At 46.3% G+C, this 22,217-nt stretch overlaps 1 protein-coding gene across 1 annotated transcript in view; it reads right to left on the reverse strand.

Annotated features, from left to right (window-relative positions):
• The window catches only part of LOC147728645 (serine/threonine-protein kinase Nek1-like), a 460,469-nt gene that overhangs the window by 389,033 nt on the left and 49,219 nt on the right, over window positions 1-22,217 (reverse strand). Inside the window, exon 3 of the mRNA XM_086962422.1 lies at window positions 10,802-10,945. Coding sequence (XP_086818548.1) covers window positions 10,802-10,945 — 144 coding nt within the window. The remainder of the gene's footprint in view (window positions 1-10,801; window positions 10,946-22,217) is intronic.

Raw genomic sequence — 22,217 nt, forward strand, 5'->3', positions numbered from 1 at the left:
TGAGGTGGTGTCCGGCGCCCGCTGGCTGGCCTGAAGGGGTGCCTGGGTGTGGCGCTGGTCTACTGAGGTCCGCCGCCTTCCCCTCGTGCCTGTGCGCAGTGGGGGGTGGTCTCGACTGCTGGCCTGGGCAGTGGGGGCTCTGTCTCTGTTGGATCCTGCGGAAGCAGCTGGACGTGGCCTTCCTGGAGGTTCTCGGCCATGACATTGAGCAGCAGTGTTCTCTTGGCCTGGGCTAGCTCGGGTCCCTGCCGGGGGGTTCAGGCTACTCCCTTGACTGGGCATCAGGTGGCTGACCTCGGTCCCCCTGCCGTCCCCTACCCTCTGAGGACTGGAGAGCTTGGGACTGTTCTGTTGCCTGCCGTGAGGGCAGCGGCCTCGATCAGCGGGGCCCCACCTGCGGCCCCAGGGCCTACTCTTTCGTCGTCTCACCCTGCCCCCCCCCCTTCTCCCTGAAGACCTACTCTGTCCTGGAACGCGGAATCGGCCGCGCACACCGAGCCGCGGTGACCTGGTCGCAACTGTGCTTCGGTGTTGGTTGTCCCACCCGCTTGACTTTGAGCCGCCCACAGGGGCTCGCTAGTTTCCTCCACTACAGGATCCACCTATAGCTCCTTGGGGTGACGCCATGGGCAGGACAGACAGATCGGCAAAGGCTCCGGCCACCCAAACCAAAATGGACCGCTTCACCACGTTGGAGGCGGGCGAAACTGGGGGAGCTGCGGAACAGGAGCCACCCCCCTCGGCGGAGTTATCTACTATCCTGCAAGCCATCCACGCTTCGCAAGCCTCGTGGAGGGTAAGATTGCGGAGGTGCGCGTGGACATGACTCTAATCCGGCAAGACCTTCGAAACGCCAACGCCCTGATCAAAGAAACTGAAACCCGTATCTCCACCATGGAAGACGATGTACAGCAGCTCAAGGGGCAGGTGGCCCGCCTTCAATCACATGCTCAGGAGCTGCACCGCCAGGCCGCGGACGCGGAAAACAGATCCTAGTGCAATAATCTTCGCCTGGTGGGCTTCCCGGAGGGGGCTGAGCAGGGCAGCGCGGCGGACTTTCTGGAAAAATGGCGCAAATCATGGGTCTCTGTTGGCTCCCTCTCTCCCTGGTTCACGATCAAGCGGGCCCATCGGTCCCTGGCCCCTAAGTTGAGGGTGCTTAATATCCAATACCGGCTCCTCTTCCCAGCACGTCTGCGAGTGATATTCGCCAACAAGACTTTGTTCTTCGACAACCTGCCAGCGGCATGGACCTGGGCGACGGAGGAACGCCCGTTGCACACTGATGACCGAGCTCCACTCCGGGGGAGGGTATGCCTGGTCTTATCACATTCCTTTCCTTCCCGATGGACTCGTTTATGTACATCCTGAAAAGAGGAGGGGTCCTCCACACTTTCTCTTTCCCAAGAGATTTAGTTTGGTTGTTCACTCTTCGGTTGGTTGTTAGGGCGACAGATGCTTCTGTTCCTGAAGTGTAGGGTATGGGGTGGGGGTGGGACCGTTGTCCTGAGTTTTTTCATCATTTTTATGTTTTTTGTTTTTTAGTCCTACCACACCAGTACTCGAGAGGCACCCTGACATACCCGACGAGACAGACAGACTGGACCTCCCCTCTCAGGCTTGAGGCCCCACTGCTATACCAAACACCATGTCTGACGCACCATTACTTAATGCCCCCCTGCGCATCATGTCCTGGAACGTCAATTGCCTCATGGACCGCTTAAAACACATGGCTGTCCTCAAATACATGCACCGCCTAGGGGCGGACATCATACTCTTACAGGAAAACCACCTGCTGGGTAATCACTGCCCTTTCTTAACGTGGTATGGCTACGATAGGGTGTGGCACTCTGGGTTTACGAGGGGTTCCCGAGAGGTGGCAATCCTGGTGAAACGCTCCCTCCCTCTGGTGACTGTTCAAACGACCTTTGATTCCCATGGAACTTTTGTGGCCCTCAGTGGTACACTAAACGGCAACCCGCTCAACCTGGTGTCCCTTTACTCACCCCCCTCGATACTGACGATGACCCTAGCTAAGTTTGTTGACCTCCTGTCGTCTGTGCACCCTGGTCCAACATTCCTTGGATGCGACTTTAAAGTGGTTTCCATACCTGACCTCGACACGATGGGCCCTCTGTCCCATGGTAGAATTGCACAAGCCAAGCAGCTGAGGTCTTGGTCTGCATCACTGAGCTTTTGCGACGCCTGGAGGTTATGGCACCCTCGTTCTAAACAATTCACACACACCGCAGCTGCGTACCACACACAGGCATGCATTGATGCCATCTTCGTTCCTTCGACGGATTGTCTTTAGTTTCAGGACGTCTTGCTTCTCCCGAGGGGTATCTCTAACCACTCGCCAGTGATGATCCGTACAGGTCCCCCCCCCCACCCCCGCCTCTGTCCGGCAAACATGGAGGTTAAATGGCTGGTTTCTTCAAGACAAAGACTTCAGGAAGGCGGTGAAGCGGGAATTACAACAATACTTTCTCTCTAACGAGGGCTCCGTCTCCGCCCCGGGCATATTATGGGAGGAGGGCAAGGCCACGATTAGGGGGGTCGCCAAGGGCCAACTCAAGCTCCAGCGACAAACTCAACTGGAACAGATTACCTCAAGGGAGGCGCAGGCCCTGCGCCTTGAGCGTGCCTTGGCCAGATCCCCGGATGCTTCCGCACAAGACTACTGTCCCGGCTTCTGTCGGAAATCAAGCAGCTGTCGCTGGATGCGGTTACATTTCTATGGCCAGGGTGTGTGGATGGGTCGACACGAATGGCTCGCTCCTTCACCGCCTGGCTACGTACCCAAGGGCAAACCGTATAATACCTGAAATAGTAACACCAGATGGATTACTGTGCCGTGCCCCCATGGAGATGGCACAGGCGTTTTCCGCCTACTACCGCAGGCTATACGAGGCCCGATCCCCAACCTTTTCCCTTACGGACCTGATGGACATGGAGAGTGTCTACCTTCCATGTGTGGATGCCTACGCTCAAGCCGATCTGGACCTTTTTATTTCCTGTGAGGAGATTGGAGAAGCAATCGCTCTTGTTTCATCTGGCAAGACACCGGGCCAGATGGCCTTCCTCAGGAATACTATGCTCAATACCGGGAAGTCCTCATCCCCCACCTAGATGCACTGTTTTGCGAAGCTGTGGAGAAAGGCTACTTCCATCGGGAAACGGACATGGCCACTATTGTGGTCCTTCCGAAGTCCCAGCCCCCCTCACCACAGTGCTCAGATTACCGCCCCATCTCCCTCATAAACACAGAGATCAAACTGTTTGTCACCCTCCTGGCATAGCGACTCAAACCCCACTTAACTAAGTTAGTCCACCCCGATCTATGCAGGTTTATGCCCTCTCGCGGCACCCGTCACTGTGCGCAGATTGCACTCCGCCTTGGCCCATCGCCGCCTCCTCATCCCATACCTCGCGCTTCTCCTGGTAGACTTTGAGAAGGCCTTCGACTCGGTGGACTGGGGCTTCCTTCAGGATGTTCTTGATATGATGGGACTTGGCCCCCGTTTTCGGGCCATGGTCAATGTTCTGTATGCCCTCCCGAGGGCTGATGTTCTAGTGAACGGAGTCCTGTCGGACCCCTTCCTGGTATGCAGAGGGACGAGGCAGGGCTGTCCCCTTTTCCCCCTGCTTTTTGCCTTAGTGATGGATCCTTTGGTGTCCTTGATGCGGTCTTGTGATCGGGTGCGGGGATGGGAATGGCCCAGCGCCGAACCAGATAAAATCGCCCTCTAGCAGACGACTTCCTCATCTACTTGGCAGATCCCACCCGGTCTGGACCCCATTGTCTTCGTATCTTGCAGTCATTTGAACAAGCCTCTGGCCTATGTCTGAATCCCAACAAATCGGTCCAGTTCCCCTTCACCTCTTTCGGGAATGCTTTGATTGGCAATCCGAAATACCTCTACATCGTCAATCGTTCAAGTACCTGGGGATCTGGGTGGCTTTGCTGCCCGAGCTCAGCTGGGCCCTTAATGTCACTCCACTGGTGTAGCGTGCCAAGGCGGACCTCCAGCGGTGGCAGTTGTTGCCCCTCAACCCCATGAGGAGGATGGCCCTCTTTAAGATGATGGTGCTCCCCCGCTTTCTTTACATGCTTCAGAACACCCCGATGTGCTTTCCCAGGGCCTGGTTCTGTGAGTCGACGGCTTCACCGGCAGATTCTTATGGGGGAAGGGTAGGTCCAGGCTGGCACTGAGTACTTGCAGGATCCCTTCGTTTGACGGGGGTTGGGGATGACTCACCTTTACCTATATTATCTAGCCACGCGACTTCTTTCTATACACGACTGGTTCAATGGGGGATGGTCTGACCCGGCCTATAGGCTCGACTTGGGGGAGCTGGGCCTTGACAGAATTCAATCCTTTCTAAATGGGAACCCAAACCCCTCCCGTCTTCTGGAGGTGACACGTTCGGTGTTATTGGCCTGGCAGGCAGCACTGCAGCACACCAACTGGACACATACACTGACCCACTGTACACCCCTGTGGCACGAGACCTGGCTCAATGAAGTGACCGGGTTTCGGGGCTTTGAAGCCTGGGACCTCATAGGTATGATCGCAGTTGGGAGATATTTGGGTGGGGGATCATATGCGCTCCTTTAAAGATCTCCAAACCAAGTACTTGCTGAACCGCTCGTAATTCTTTCGCTACCTCCAGCTACTGCATGCCCTACGTTCACACCTCACAACAGGCACGCGGCTGCCAGATCATAGCCCGCCCGAGGCCAAGATTATGTTTGGGGACCTGGGGAAGGGTGGCATTTCCCGCATTTACCGTGCACTGATTAACAACACCGACATCCTGGGACCGACTATGGGCACAGTGGGAGGACTGGGTGGGCCAATTGGATGAAGAAGACTGGCGTGACAACCTTTTGGCCCCCAGAACGGTCACCGCCTCCGCTAGGCTGCGCTTCGTGCAGCTCTGTTACCTACATGCCGCTTTCCTCACCCCTGTACACCTCCATCGCGTGGGGCTTAGTCTGTCCTCAGCCTGTAACAGGTGTGGCCATGACCCCACTGACTTTCTTCACATGGACTAGGCCCTGCCCCCTCCTGGCGGGATTTTGGAAGGGCATCGAAGAACTCACTGAGATTCTAGGGTGGGGGGTTCCACACGACCCTAAACACACGATCCAGGGCATCACTGATGGGCTGGATGGGTCTCACAACAAGAAACTGTTCTTCACTACAGCTATGGTGGTAGCTAAAAGAGATATTGCGGCCTCCTGGAAATGCCCTGAATCCCCAAGTGCGGGGCGTTGGCGGAATGGAGTGGACTGATGCTCCACACAGGACAAAGTTATGTATGTGGCACGTGATTGCCCTAAGAAAAACCATAGAATTTGGGGGAAGTGGTTGGGGGGAGGGATCTAATCATGAGGGGGCTGACTGTCTCCATCTCTTTTTGTTTCATTAACGTCTGTACATTGGGTAACAAGTTTCGATGATTGTAATTCTTGATTATTGAAACACAGTGCTGACCAGCTGGTGTTTTTCTTTCTTTTTTCTGTAAATTGAATAAAAATGTGTTTATTAAAAAAAAGTATTAAATGCCAAAAACAAATATCCAAGATACCAGATTTTTATTAAATAACCTGCATTTTCCAGGGATTTCAGAGTCAACGAACATGGTAAGAATAGAATAATATGTACAGAAAATGCTTTAGAAGGGCTTCATGGTGGGCCCATTCACTCCACTTTTTTCTACAGAAAGGGTTCACAGATCACTAGGGCTATGCCGCCCTTGAGGCACCCGCTCACCAGATCATTGCACCCTGTTTAACTTTAAAGCTCAATACACTTGAGAGCAACAAGATCTTCAATATGATACAGTGGCAATCACATATCCATCCACCCAGATTTTACAATGTCAGTACAGACAGTACACAGAGAATTTCTGTCAGTAAAACCCACCCTGCAGAAGCAGGAATACAATATAACGTACTCTACTCTCTACATACAAATGAACAAAAATGCACATGCATTCTTGAATCAAAGTCAAACTAGCAAATTCTTTAGGAAAAATCAACTGCAGTCATCGACACAAGAAGAGACAACAAAAAATCGGCATGAGCATCAACAACTAGAATGTAACTTGTGAGAAAAGATGTTTACTACTGCTGCAACGTAGGTCCAACACGACAGCCTAGCGGAATTTTGGTACTAAATACTCAAAATATATATGCGCGATGTCCACATGCTAGTGGATTAACTTCTAGAAATCACCTTGAGACATGGTGTCAAACTGAATGCAAAGTGTGCAAGTGTTCAGGGCACACAGGATTGTAGCTGGTCACTCAGGCATATACCTATCTACTGGACTAGCAACACTTACGATGAGGTTAGGTGTCAGACTTGCTCCTAGTCTCCTCCTCCCCACCCTATGGATTCCCCCTCTTCCACAGCTGACTAGAGGTGTCCCTGTCTGGGGATGGGATGGCACAGTGTGAAAAGCTGGTTCCAAGTTAACTAGCTCTACTAGCAACAGACTGTGACTGGGTTAAATGGGTGGTGAAAGGGCAACGCTGATTTCTCTGGCACGTTTAGGTGGCTAGAGTGGGAGGGGGTGGATTAGGAAATTAGAGTGGCACAGACACCATGGAAGAACTACTCTCAACTATAACCACTTGTTGATGCTAGCCTGCACATGCCCAACACAGCCACTTTGTTATGCAGGGACGACCCACATACACTAAAGTAATGCATCAATTAAATTAAAACATGAAATATACGCAGGCTCAATAACCCATGAGCACCAAGTATTAGCCTACTAGCAAAGACACAAAATAGATTTATTTATTTATTTATAAAGTTTTATATAGCGTAAACATGATCCCGAAGGATATCAGAGCGCTTTACAATTTGAGGGAGAGGAAGATAAAAGTTACAGTACAAAGATCAAAGGGATACCAACCCAAGCAAATCAAATATGCACATCAAAGAAGAAGGTTACAATCAAAGGAACAACAAAGGATAAGAAAATGATTTGAACATAGCGAGCTGGGAGGGGAGCAAGTGATTAGTAGAGCAGAATAATATCAAAAGCAGGCCTTAGGGTGTAGGTCCAAAGCATTAGAGCAGACGATCTAACACCCTTTTAAAGCATGAACTTGTTCATGAGGAATCTACTGAACATTTGTATTGCTTTTGTATGCCATTATAAGACATTTATGTTTAAATAAATATAGTTGCTTGCATTTTGCTTACTGTACCGCTTGACAGTACTGCTATTTTACTAGTTAATGCCGATTTCCCCAGCATCTCTTGCAGCATCTTGAAAATGGCCTACAGGTGTGTTAAGTGACAGTTAACCCCTTCCACGCTCATGACGAGCTGGGCTCGTCATGGTGTAGCCTTCTCGCACGCTGATGACGAGCCCAGCTCGTCATGTAACATGGGTTTTTTAAAATCTCAGCACAGTGCCAAAATTCCAATAGCGCGCATGAGGTTAAGTAACACCTATGATCTCCATCTAACTCCAATCTGCTGATTAATGACATTGAGCAAGCTTAGCTAAATTGTGTGAAGCCTTTACTGCTCTTTCACTCAAGCCTTGCCAGTTAGTTTCTTACATTAAGTGACCGTATTCCAAGATTTTGGGAGTCAAAAGTCTAACTGATCTAGCTTGGGTCTTGATGAATGTGGGAGTTGTCTAGAAACATTCAACAAACGTGGAGTTTGTGTTTTGACCTGCAGAAAGTCCAGATGTATGGCCCACAGTAGCTCTATAAGTACAATCATGCAGCTTCTTGTTTTTAAACTGCTGAGCAACCATGGAATCCAGTCAGTGCAAAACTGTACTTTTACCAAAACAAACAAATGCTTTCTATAGGCCTACAAAAATGGCCCAGTGAGAAAAATCAAGAGCAGAAAGGATTAAGGGCCAGATATACAAGTCGTTTTGCGCTTGCAAACCCCATAATTTACAAAATCACAGGGTTTGTGAACAGAAAAAGTATTTTGTATCAAAATTAAAGACAGAATGTAAAAAGACAGTGTGCAATTTTCGACCACTGTTTGAGACCAGAATTTTGAGAAGCACTTAAACTGTGGATTGTACTACATACTGCATCTTGAAATGCGTTGGTGCATGAAGAAAGTGCTAGCCATAAAGACAGAAAAGTTGAACTATCTAGAAGTATGTGGCCCCTGAGTAGACCAAGGGTGGAAGAGTTATCTCATCACACAGTCTGAGGTAGCTGGTTTTGGTTGTACCTAATAATTGAACTCTTATTTTCCTAAGAAATAGCATCAGTGTGTTTTCAACATTTCCAAATATGTCCGTTCCAAATTATAGTGTGAACCACTGAAATGAATTAGGTGTAGTGTTACTGTGAAAAGGAACACCTGATTATTTTTGTTTTTTACAGAAGACTAAAATAACTGACCATTATTAACAACCATAAACACATTTCCTTTTCATATCACTACTCTTCATATCCATAACCCTGAATGTATAACCCTATATCCTTAACCTCCAACACTTACTCCCTAGCCTGATACCCTAAACCCCTACATCCTATTTCCCTAACCTTTAATTCTATAACCCAAACTCTGAATCCTACATCTTTAACTCCAGATCAATCCCCTTAATCATTACATCCAGCATCTCATTCACACTGACCTCAGTATATATTATTATAATTATATACATTATGTTAAATTAATTATATGAATTCAATATATTTGAAGAACAAACGCTTTGGGAAGTGTTACCTTATCAGGGTATTTAGGTTTAGAACCAATAAAGGGGATGTGTTGTATTTTATAAGAATTATTATCTATGTTAAGATGCAATACAGTGTTACTTATGAAGGTCATGGATGAAGGGGTGGGTCTTATGCCCAACTCGCTCCGGGAAGTTATTGTTTTAGTAAGGGTTGTTTCTTAGGATGGTGCTTTGTGATTGAAAGCATGCTCTGTAAGGCCCAACTCCTCAAGGAAGGGGCAGGGTGTTAACCTTGTTCAAGCTATAATGTTGTGTTATGTCCAGCTGTAATGTCTTTTAGCAATTCCTTCTTCCTTCCAACTGGGTACTAGATACCTTGTAGAGACGTCCGAGTGTTATCAGGGAAGATACATTACTAGTTGTAGCGGTTGTACATTTATCACCAATGAAAAGATTTAAACATAATGTTTTCCGAAGGTACAGAGCAATGTCTAAAACACAAAAGGCTTTTTAGAGGATTTTGATACTATTCAGCCAGGGGTCTTTCCAATGCTTTCCTCTATCAGAGTGGATAACTCTATTTGCTCTAGCCAGGGAACGAGGCTTCTGGAACATGTACTTCACTGCTAAAGGAGATTGTAGTAAAGATCTACGTCTCCCAGAAGGAGAGAATGCACTCGGAAATGTTTCTGCATCTTGTTACAAGCAACTGCCTTAATTGTGTTTATGTTTAATGTTCTGGCAGTAAATCCTGGACAGGTAAGTACCACTGGTGGATGCAGGTATTGGATAGTCTCTTTTTACCATGCATCAGATTCCTACTTAGCATTTTCAATTGCTAATACTCAAAAAAACATTTCATAGCAAATTCTTTTGAAAAATTCAGGTTTTAAACAGACATATAGAGGCCATATCATATCACCCCCCTGGCCTCCAATCACCTGCAAATGATTAAAAAACTTGCCACAGTCATCGAAGATGTGGGCAAAGCACCGAAAGCTTGGTAAGACTACATAAAACAAGTTAAACACATTTGAATTATAATAAGTGTTTACAATAATAAAAGACAACACGCCGCAAACTCGCCCCGAGCATACTCGCCGGGAAACTTTGATTTTGGCTTTTGGAATTATTGGGTATTAAAGCTAGAAAGCAAGTACAGGTTACGTGGAAATTGGAATAAATATACAAGAATTATTGACCCATGATATGATGCCTTAAATTGGATGTGTTCCTCATGTCGGAATATAGTGGATTTCAAAATACCAAGACCAGTAAATGAATGTTTTTTAAAGTTGTCTGAGCCCTGAGAAAGTCATTAAGAATAATATTACATTGACAAAACATGCTTGTTGGCTGTTCTTGACACTGGTTTTGGCTGTACTATATGAAATTGGACCTGTGTTTTAAACGTCTTCGCTGTAAAATCTGAAGAATACGGAAATAAAAAAAATTCTCCACTGGATTTGGACTGTACTGAACACCTAATTTTGGATAATTCATAAAAAAATTATTTTCTTTTCTTTTTAGAGATTTGTGAATAATATGTTAATGCTCGGGGAATCCGATCCAAATTTCTATACTATTTAGCAATTGTGAATCTACAGCACGGGTGGTGGCCGTTTTGGGTCCCCCTAGCAATTGTGGTTATAATTCAAATAGATTTATACATGCCCTAGACCGTGCGCAGGTAAAACTTCACTACCCAACTTTTGTTTACAATAATTATCTGTAAGTAGATAATACATGAATAATATTTTAATGCTCGGTGAATCCGATCCAAATTTCTATACTATTTAGCAATTGTGAATCTACAGCACGGGTGGTGGCCGTTTTGGGTCCCCCCTAGTAGCAATTGTGGTTATAATTCAAATAGATTTATACACGCCCTAGACCGTGCGCAGGTAAAACTTCACTACCCAACTTTTGTTTACAATAATTATCTGTAAGTAGTTAATACATGGAGGACGTAAAAAATCCTTGAATATCAATAGTTTTTGTTAGTGCTTCAGATAGTTCCATTTTTAAACCTGTGCTGCCCTGTGCAGAGACGTCCATAAGAAGCTGATGTTTACCAATATCAAATCTTAGCAGGTATGTTACTACTTACCACTGGGGACAAGCAGAGTTGTAGTCTGACATTGTATTTCTGCTTCACCAAGAGCCTTCAATAGAGTATTAGCAGGAGTTTTCCTCCAAACCCTTCTGTGGGGTTCGCCAAGATCTACTTTCAGAGCCTCCCCAACATTGGTGTCTGTAAAATTCAAACAATAATAGTTTCCATGTAGGTCATACGTCACACACAGTGGAAAGAGAACTTGAAATAAAAAGTACTGCAGGCTTTCGGAATTAACTAGGTTTAAAGCACTATATTTACAATACAGTTTGGTCTTTTGCAAAACATCTCGTAGCACATTATACCATGTTTAAATATATATTTTCTGCATTCTGACTGTCCCATTCACAAAAGCGTGTTGGCTAAGCGTAACTTTGTCTCAAAGTCACAAAAGATAGCTGTAAAGCGGCTCAGATGGAGTACACATTAAAAATGTATGAACCAAGTGAAGGTCCCACTGTAGCATAACAAAGGAGAGGGTGGAAACATATGTTGTTTGCCTTTCCAAAAACACTTCACAACAGGTGATTTACATAACGAGGATTGACCCTGCAACCCCCAAAAAGCCGAAAGATACTCTTTAACTGTGCTCAGGGCAAGACCTTGCTGGGTGAGAGTCAAAACAAACAACAAATATCACATAACTGTCTGGAGAAGGGGGAACTGGGGGAGGGGTGGGGTGTCTGTGAGCCACTCCAAGCTACAAATTTGTCCCAACGAAGGAAGTATACTGTCTTTGTCGAGGGACGTCTGGTTGCTAAGCTGACATCAACCACCCCTGAAGTAATATGTTGCTGAAATCTGGGCGTGGTTGCAGAGGACCCCATGGTGTTGGGCCCTGTGAAAATTCTCATCGCCTTCCGTCGTGTGTGGTTCAAGTATCCATTAAAGGATCAGATATAACATAATTAAAGAGTCCGGATAGATTCTCTTGCTTTACATTTGTGCTTTTTAATATTTATGTTGCCTCTCTGTGCTTTCCTTTGAAAATTCGATCAAACTGTAGAGAGGCATATGCCACCAGACATGCTAGACAAGGAGAATTCAGGAAGTCATCAGCCCTAGCAACCTAAAAGTTGACCATGCTGAAATCCAGGATAGAGGCTGAAAGATCAGGTTCATAGCCTGAATGTCCTGGACTCTCCTTTCCGATGAAAGAAACAAAACCAAATTATGCCCAGAATGGTTCTGATGAACAACTTACTTAGCTTCGGTAATGCATTATCTGATAGGGACTCAAACTAGCTACAGATTCCTGATCGTCGATTTAGAATATCCTCCAAGCGTTAGACTGGATCCATAAACTTTAAAGCAAGACACTTGCTTGCAGTAGGTGGCGTAGGTCAGTTCCGCATCGGCATTGTCAGTGTCATTCCTGCCAAAAGTGCTGTACGCAAGCCTATATAAGCACCACCCCAGCGTGCTGTTATCAGTTACTTGTCACAACATTTCCAGAAGCACAGAGCCACAGAGTCGGCGAATATATCAGGGTGCTGGCACTAGGGACTTCAAATGGGCCACCTACACAGAGCAATCAGTTCGCAGAGGAGGGGGAGGAGGTGGGGGGTTGGGTTGGTTGGTAAGGAATCTGTAGCTGGATAGATTTTCTATCAGAAAAGGTGCGACTGAAGGTAAGTAACTTGTTCATCTGGCAGAGACTTCTAGCCACAGATTACTTACCTAAGAATAGATACCCAATGTGATCTCGGGCCCCGAGATCGCCGTTGCCGAGACGGTCTCTCACCTCTGTTACCACATTGCACCCCCTCCAATCCGGATAGACGCGTGGAGTCCACAACAACAGCGTCCCTGACGACCGGCATCCCGCCCCTCTCTCCTTTGCAGGAACCAATCGGAGGTAACGAAGGACCGGTAGGGATATCCCGTGAACCCGGAAGTCCCGCCTCTCCACCGACGGCTGGACACAGAAAAGCCGGAAAGGAAGACACAAGCGTCGTCGAAGGATTGTGGCAGGAGCTTTCGGCTGGACCAGTGACGGACGGAGAAGACGGGAACGGAGAACGCGAGGAGTGGTCCGAAGAGTGGTGGAGTCCCACGGAGGTGGCTGGAGAGCGGCCGTAACTCGGAGGAGAGTTACGGCGGAGCGCGTGAGTACCAGTTACTCCCTTCCAGTGTATATAGTTAGAAACCCTCCCAGTGTAAATTGTTCCCGCTATCCTAGGCCCGTCACCAGTAGGCACTAGTTAGGTTGTAAATACGCACCTCTCACTGTATAAAGAGCACCCCTCTCCCCACCTCCCTGAGCACTTCAATTCCTTTCCCTACCTCGTCCCATACCCGTACCGTCCTCACTCCCCCTTCGCTTCCCCACACTCCCGGGTAAACGGTGGAGGTATCGGATCTCGAGTCCAAGCACAGCTAACGGCTCCCTCTTTTCTCTTGTTTGCCCTCCGAGGTGTTCTCCGACCACAACGAGGTAGCTACACCCAAGACCCGGACGACCCTTGGAGCCTCATCTCGCCCGGACAACAGAGAAGAAGACGTACACCTCTTCCTGGGTGTTGGACCGGACTCCCTTACTGTCCCCGTGAAACATTGTATACGGTCCCAATAAATCACTATCGCCCACTATATCCGGCCTCCTCGCCTGCTTTACCAGTCCGCCGACCGCCCACGATCACACCCAATCAATACCTCTCCTGGGGTGGGTCTGCAAACAGATTTAGACTAAAAATTCCTGGAGGACCAAATGGGCAAAATGATCGTCACAACAGACTTCACAGTTCAGGCAGTATTGTTTAAAAAAAGTGTGCAGAGACACCCATGTTGCAATCGAACAGATGTCCAGGACAGGGACTGAAAACTAACTCAGTGGTCGCAGTCTTGGCTCTGGTGAAATGACGATGCAAGCCCTCCGGGGGTTGATTCTTGGCCAATGTGTTGCAGATTTACATGCAGATCACAATCCATCATGAGATTATCCATTTCTCCACAGCTTTTTCTCTCTTCGCCCCATCATAACCAATGAAGAGCTGAACATCCACCCGGCGCTCTCTGGTACCATCAATGTAGAACAACAACCCTCTGTGACATCCTTTTGTAGAACAGAAGTATGTGTTTAAACCAATTTGTCTGGGGAGAAGAGATGTGTAAGGATTGTGCAAAGATAGTGCATGCAGTTCACTGACCCTTCTGGCCAATGTTATGGCCACCAGGAAGGCTATTTTGATGGTCCACAGATGAAGTGGACAGCTGTGTAGGGGTTCGAATGGCGAGCACATCAAGACATGTACGACTAAAATTAAGTCCCATTGGAGCACAATGAATGGTTTTGGTGGGATCAGACGTTTTAAGTTCTTTCAAGAAACGAGTCACAACAAGTGACTTAGAAAAGGAGGGTCGATCCAGCAAAAGGAAGAAATCAGAGATGGCAGAGAAAGCAGAGATAGTCTTTAATTGGGCCCAAAGCAAAGCCTTGCTGAGCTAAAGAATTAATAACACCTTGTATAAAGATGCCACATGCCAGTAATGTGTCCCATAGGCAGGCGTATTCTGTCTTATTTGAGGGATGCCTGGTTGACAGAATAGAATTACAGATTCCCGGAGGGAGGTCAAAGACTGTCAGCTGCTACACCTCAATCTCCATGCATGAAAACGGAGTGTTTGAAGGTTTGCATGCAGGATTCTGCTCTGCAGCTGTGACATGAGTTCCTCCCAGATGGGAGGCTTGATTGAAGGCCTGATGCAGACTCTCTTTTCAAATACAATGCCTGTCGGAAACAAGCATCCTGGGGCTGGTTTCGGGGCACCGCCCCTCATCAGCAAAGTTAGCTTGAATCCAGTGGCAAAGTGAGCCCGGGACCCAAATCTGGGCACATAGGGAGAGAAAGCAAAAGACACACTGATGATGGATGGAATGCAGAGCAAATCAAACATTCACCACAGTCAAAAGATCTGGGTTAAATCCATCCTTAATTTTCTCACAGCTGCCTCGTTACAGCACAAATACAGTGGGAGCTGCATCGTACATTCTACCGAGGCGGCGAGAGGTTGGGTAGGTTGACAGTCCTCAGCCGCACCTCATGGGGCATTTTGCCCTATTATTATAGGTAAGTGTATGCCATGCCAAACATTTGCTCTGGAGCACAGTGACCTGAGGTCTTGCCATCAATAGTTTAACCTTGAATAGCTATATGTCTTTTGGATCACAATACAGCGCTATCCTACCATAATAACAACACTTCTACCCCATGGCTGGTATTTTTAAAAGTGCTGGCACTGAGACTGAACTTGATATATTATGTGTTTTTTGTCTGTGTCTGCATTCTGACATCATGTCATGATCTACAAATAAGATTACTTCATTCTGACTTGTTTGTTCGTCCTTTTTAAACACTATACAACGACAGCCAAACGCTGGAATCAACTATTGTACAATAGCAGTAGTTGATAAATACCACAAGCACATGGTTGACCAATGGGGGTCGTTGGATCCTGTTTAACGTTACCCTTCTGTTAGGGTTTCTTGTATTTACTCGTTTTACTTTGTATTCATTGTCCTTACAGATCATTTTTTTTCTCATTCAATAAGTGTCACTACACCTAAATTGAAAGGCCACTTCGCTACATTAGCACTCACTGCACTTTTACATTGGTCTTGAAGAAGGGCAAGGGATTTCCTCCTCAAACCACTCAACGGTGCGAAATATGTTGACCTTCAACATGCGCATTATGGGTATGACATCGGTCTAGCTACTGGGGGCCATTATCACCCTCAAGCAGCACAACCTCTATTTCTTTTTTTTACTGATGACAGAGGGGTAATTTCCCATTAAATGTCACTAGACACCTCTCCAGCCATCTTTTAACCTCACACTAGGACACCACTGCCACTCAGACCAGCACACACCCTTACAGCTTTAGCACTAAGAAGATCTCTGAAAAAGTGATCCTTCGGGGGACCCTTAGGGCATTGCAGCGCTGGCCCGACGAGGAGCACCGCCCAATGATGAAGCATGACATCTTTCGGGTGTTTGAGGGCACCAGGACTAGGACACAATGTCCCCAGAAATTATTGATTGAGAATGACAACAGCCTTCTACTTTATACCCCACTTCTTCCTTAGAGGAACTGTGACTCCCATGTTCTACTATCCTAGTTTTCAGGAGCATGAGTCAATGGACCTAGATTCAGCTCCTTCTCCCCCCTTCCCCTTTTTTGTTGGATGGCTATGTACAACATATGGAGACAGTGATGACATTGTATGTTGATCTTGTATTCTGTAGTATATGATGAGCATTATATAAAAAAACAAGTACTTTTGTGAATAAAGAATTTATTACGACAATGGAATAGTACCCTAATGGATGAAAAAATATTTACACAATGTGGAATAATGACTATATGCTTATTCTCTAAATACGTTTTGGGAGGTGGGGTTTCTTAGACGGTCTTTGAATTACCCGATGAGGCCTTAGACCGTGAATACCAACGTCAAGAGCGGCTCCACAAACGTTCAGGTCCCTGGACCCTCCACGTGGCTAGGATCCAGATCATCGCAGAGTCATCCAACATGGGCGACCAGGAGCTCCAGAGACCGCTACCACATAGCCTCAGGGTTGTACGTAGCAGTTCTCACAGGTCTTGGAATGGTGGCCTGGCGTGACGCGCAAAAGACAAACCAGGTGAGGGTCTGTGACAGACATCTGCACCACGGGGCTTAAAACCCACCAATTTTTTGGGGGGGCATCGCTCACACACTGGGAGAAAATGTAATTGAAAAAAGCTTCAACAAAACATTGAAAAATGGTCAGTTAAAATGTGACTGGGGGTAGTTCTCTCTGGATCTTCACTGGCCGGCCGGGAAGAGAGAAAATAGCGGATTTCACCGTGCTGGATTGACGTCTATAAAGGCCTGCACGCATCACTTCTGGCACGATGACAATCTGAATCTGACCGATGCCACCTACCAGCGTGCAGAGGTACTGTTTGAAAAGTTTCCAGGTGTATGACGCCTGGGAAATATTCTAAGATAAGTAATCTGCGGCTACAAGTCTATCAGATGAAGGGGGGTGTATGAGAAGGAGTCAGTTGTAACTTCTGCACATTGATATTGAACCCCAAAGATGACAGGATGTTCACCGTAGTCTGAAGGTGGTTGACGACTGTCTGGGGTGAGCCCGCTTTCAAAAGCCAGTCGTCAAGATAAGAGAAAGACTGGTACCCCTAAACTCCAAAGGTGTGCTGCTTGCTACCACTACCATCAGATTCCCTTTTATTGAGCTACATAGTAAAGCATAATCGTCACCATATTAGTTATATCCTACATATAAAGAAAACATGAAAGGATGGGGATTCACTGAACATGTTGCAAGAAAAGCCATAAACATCTAAGAGACTGTGTTTACTTAACACACTATACTAATGATCATACAGTCTCAGGATAGAACAGACAAGTGTTAAAATAGTGAGTCTGTTTATATAACTGTGCCCACACACAAAATTAGAAAAAAGTTTTCAAACTACATCCCCCAGTGATGCTGGGGACAAAGACAACACATCTCTAATAGCGAGACATACAGGACAAGTTCTTACAGGCAAAACTTCATTTCAGGAAGCGAGTCGTGCTCTCACAGTAGGAGCCAGAGGAACATACACAGGTTTGTCATGACATTGCATGACGCGCATAGTAAAGTAAGAGACTACTGGTTGGAAATAAGTGAAATTAGCCAATCTATCATTGCCTTCCCATAAGGACATAATAATTACAGACTAGGGGGAGAGGAGTTTCTCCTAACGATTTGTCTGGGTTACTTTCAGTGTGCGACTACAGAAGCATGTGAGCCGTGTGCTCCAAAAAACAACCTATTATATGTAGGCATAGGGTGAGAGTTAATAGTCAACTGACATTTGTTCACCTAAGTTTGCAGTGTTGGATGTCCCATGTTTAAATTGCATGCATAGTGGGTGTGCTGTATTTGTGTGCAGTCACTGGATATACTTTTTTTTAATTTTCCTTATTCAGAATGAAGGAAACTAAAAACATATGAAGTTCTGCTAAATATATCCATTATGTATGCCTTCCTGCCTTTTGCAGGCATTAGCAGTACTGATTTGCCCAAGGCTAAGTTAGAACACATGATAACTTTTTTTCTATATCCCCTAAATGCACCGGTCTGATAGGGATAAGACACACAGCAATAGTATTTTTTTTAACTAGTCCTGAAGAAAGCCGTGGAATCTTAATCCCCCAAGAGACGGAGATAGCAGGAGAATCATACATTTCATGTTTTTAAACCTTACCATGAGTATCCAAAATACAGGAATACTTGGGTAGCCCCTAGGGATTTTTACCTCTTAAATCACCCTGAAAAATATTTGAGTGCCTTCTCAACTCCAAGGATTAGACCCAATGATGAAGTATCCTACAAACGGAGTGGGTGAGGGTCTTTGAGAATACTCCATTCAGTGGTAGATAATCGATCTGAGGATACGTTTGTGGTTCATTGTTAAATGCTGTCCTGCATCTTCAACATCCCAGTCACTCAATAACAGACATATCAGCCTTCTCTTTTTACTTCCTAAAACTGGACTAAAGCCAACCCACAATCTGATGGATTAATTTCTTGATTCATATAATATATAGATCATTCATGCCCTATCAATCCAACAATCCCATATCAAGACATCCAAGAACAGATATCAGAATTCAAACTAACACCTAAATAAGTAAACAAAATGTAACCAACTTTTCTTTTTCACACTGCGTTAAAACCTCAATTTTCTACATGTTCCAGCATGCTTAGTAAGAACGTGACCACTCATCTCCTTATCTCCACTAAAACCAGAACCCAATCAAATTATTTCAAATCTTTGTTCGTAATATTGATTTAATTCTGCTCTAGATCAGCATATTTTCACAGTAGCAGGTTTTCCCACCACTCGCAGAAGCCCCCAAATGTACTCTTTGAAATAGTACACTGATCTGGCATTTCCCTATTGAAGCAAGTGATCTGTACCGCAACTCGTAAGAACACACCACAGTAACAAGGTGAGCTGTTTGCAAGCAGGCTCCACAACTCTACACAACGGTGTCTGCTGAGTGAAATCCCCCATAAATGACCAAAGCTCAGGCAACTCAACAGCAAGTACAAGTACTCAAACATGGCAAAACGATTTCCTCATCTACACAGATTGTGACATTGTCCCCCCACTTTTTCCAATGAATACAATGTTATCCACAATAATGTTGCCACAACAGAAAAGTCCTGTCGCTGAGGATTGACTTTTTTACCACTTTTTAGGTCTCGCTAGAGTCAGTACATGCGCTGTCTTGCAAGACATTTAGTAGCTGCTTCAAAAAGCGCTACCTTGCCTGCCACCAGCTTGCTAGAACGAGCACAAGCGCGCGCAACGTGCACAGCACTTTTTCGCGTAGTGCACGCGCGTGCGAGCAACTCACGGGATTTTTTTATTATTTCATTTTGCGGCAGTGCTGCATTACTTTAACGGCCGCGAGGCCAATGCTTGTTTTTTTAAATTGCTGTGCGCCCTTCCATGTTGAACTCTTGCGCTATAGACTCAAAAACACTCCCGATATTCCTGACAACTATCACAATGCCTTACTCCCTGAGGACTCTAACTAGATGTAGGATTTTTTTATTTAAACACACAAACTACAAGCAGCTTGCACTGAACAGATAATACTGGAGAAAAAATTGAGCTAGAAGTAATATTGTGCACCGATGCTCAGAAAATAATGTACAGTCGGAACAATATGACATGTTCCGTTATATATATGGAAGATTTAAAATGCACAAGTTACTTACCTTCGGTAACAATATATCTTTGAGAAGGAATATGCTACTTACCAGTATGCATCTGTTCTTGGCATGTAGGGCTGCTGACATTCATATCTGTGCATAGATCGCCGCCTAGTGTTGGGTCCGGATGATTGCACATTGTTGTCCTGGAAGAGTCTTCGAAGTATCACGAGATAGGTGGCTCCTCCCCTGGACTACAGTGCACATGGGCATCCTCTCCATCTTCAGATTGTTTTTCGCCATTGTGGCAGAGATGGAGTATGATACAGTAAGTGATGACCATGCTTGAGAATAATTCTGAGTGCTACAGCTGCGACAGGCACCGGGGAGGAGGGCAGGCGATATGAATGTCAGCAGCCCTACATGCCAAGAACAGATGCATACTGGTAAGGAGCATATTCCGTTCGAGGCATGTGGGCTGCTGAATTCATATCTGTGCATAGAATAAATAGCAGTTTCCTCCTTAGCGGTGGTTGCCCGTGCCAGCTGCAGCAGTCTGAAAAAGAGTTCTGAGAACAGCCTGTCCTACAGCAGCTTGCTGTTTGGAGTGTACATCCAGGCAGTAGTGTTTGGTAAATGTATGTATGGTGGTCCATGTGGCTGCTCTACATATATCCTCTAGAGGAATGTTACCTAGGAAAGCCTTGGATTGGATGCCCCTAACTTGCGTGTGGAATGCGCTCTTGGGTGAACTGTTAATGTGCATTTAGCCTTTTGATAACAGATTTGTATGCACTTAACAATCCATCTGGCTATACCCGATTTGGAAATGGGGTTGCCTTTGTGCTGTGGAGAGAAGGCAACAAACAGTTGCTTAGTTTTCCTGAAATCTTTTGTCCTGTCTATGTAGTACAGGAGAGCTCTTTTAACATCTAGTGTGTGCAGTGCTCGGTCTGCCACTGAATCAGGATTTGGGAAGAATACTGGCAGTTCTATCGTTTGGTTAATGTGGAACTGTGACACCACCTTAGGCATAAATTTAGGGTTGGTATGCAGCACTACCCTATTAGCATGAATCTGTATGAAAGGCTCCTGAATAGTTAGGGCTTGAAGCTCACTAACTCTTCTTAGAGATGTGATCGCTACTAGAAAGGCCACTTTCCATGTCAGAAACTGTATCTCACAAGAGTGAAGAGGTTCAAAAGGTGGTCCCATCAGTCTGGTGAGAACTATGTTTAGATTCCAGACAGGTGAAGGCAGGTGTCTGGGAGGAATTACTCTTTTGAGTCCCTCCATAAAAGCTTTAATGGCTGGCACTCTGAAAAGGGAAAGGTGCTGTCTGTTTTGAAGATAAGCTGCCATTGCAGCTAAATGTATCCTGATTGAACTATATGCCAGATTGCATCTGTAGAGATGCAACAAATAACAAATAAAGTTTTGCGTTGATGCATCTAGCGGGTTTATGTCATTATTGGAACAATAAATGAAAAATCGCTTCTATTTTGCCGCATAGCATGTCCTGGTTGTAGGTCTTCTTGCCTCCTTGATAATGTTCATACAGTCAGGGGGCAGGTTCAGGTAGCCAAACTCTATGACCTCAGGAGCCATATTGCAAGGCTCAACTGTTGCGGATCTGGGTGCTGAATGTCTCCACGGCTCTGAGTGAGGAGACTGGGTGTGAGTCGCAGTCGTTGGTGAGGCATCACTGAAAGTTCTAGGAACGTGGTGTACCAAGCCTGCCTTGCCCATGTTGGAGCAACTAGGATGAGTGTCATTGAGTGCTGCCGCAGTTTGCGCGCCACCAGCGGTATTAGCGGTGCTGGAGGAAAAGCGTACGCAAATCTGCCTGACCAGTTCATCCATAACGCATTGCCCCGAGACTGCGGGTATGGGAACCTGGCGGCAAAGGTTTGGCATTTTGCGTTTTTCTTTGTGGCGAATAGGTCTATCTCTGGATGACCCCACTGCTGGAAATACGGTTGTAGCATCGAGGGATGTATCTCCCACTCGTGCATCTGATGGCTGTGCCTGCTGAGCAGGTCCGCATCTGGTTGTCCTTGCCTGGGAGGTGTTCCGCCATGAGGAACATGTTTCTTTGAATGGTCCACTTCCACATGCTCTGGGCTAGGTGTGACAATTTTGGAGAGTGTGTCCCTCCCTGCTTCTGGATGTAATACATGGCAGTCATGTTGTCCGTCCAGATCAGCACGACCTTGTTGCACAAATGCAATTTGAACGCCTTCATCGCCATGAAGATTGCCATCATTTCCAGCAGGTTGATTTGCATCTTCTGCTGCTGCGTCGTCCATAGTCCCTGCACTGTATAATGGAGGACATGCGCTCCCCAGCCCTGGAGAGATGTGTCCGTCGTCAGCACTATCTGTGGTACAGGCTCTTGGAACGGTCGTCCCCTGCAAAGGTTTTGTGCGTTCCACCAATGCAGAGAGTTGTATGCACGACCGGTCACCAACACTAGGCCTTTTAGATGTCCTTGAGCCTGGTTCCACTGTCGTGCCAAGCACTCCTGAAGCGGACGCATGTGTAGCCTCGCGTGAGGGACTATGAAGATGCAGGAGGCCATCATGCCTATCAGCTGCATAAATACTTGCGCTGGGAGTGAGTGTTGGGGTCTGAATTTCTGAATCAGCAATTGCATGCTGTTGATTCTCGCTGAGTTTGGCTGTGCT

This window comes from Lissotriton vulgaris, chromosome 3_1 (genome assembly GCF_964263255.1).
Source record: "Lissotriton vulgaris chromosome 3_1, aLisVul1.2, whole genome shotgun sequence".
Classification (NCBI taxonomy): Eukaryota; Metazoa; Chordata; class Amphibia; order Caudata; family Salamandridae; genus Lissotriton; species Lissotriton vulgaris.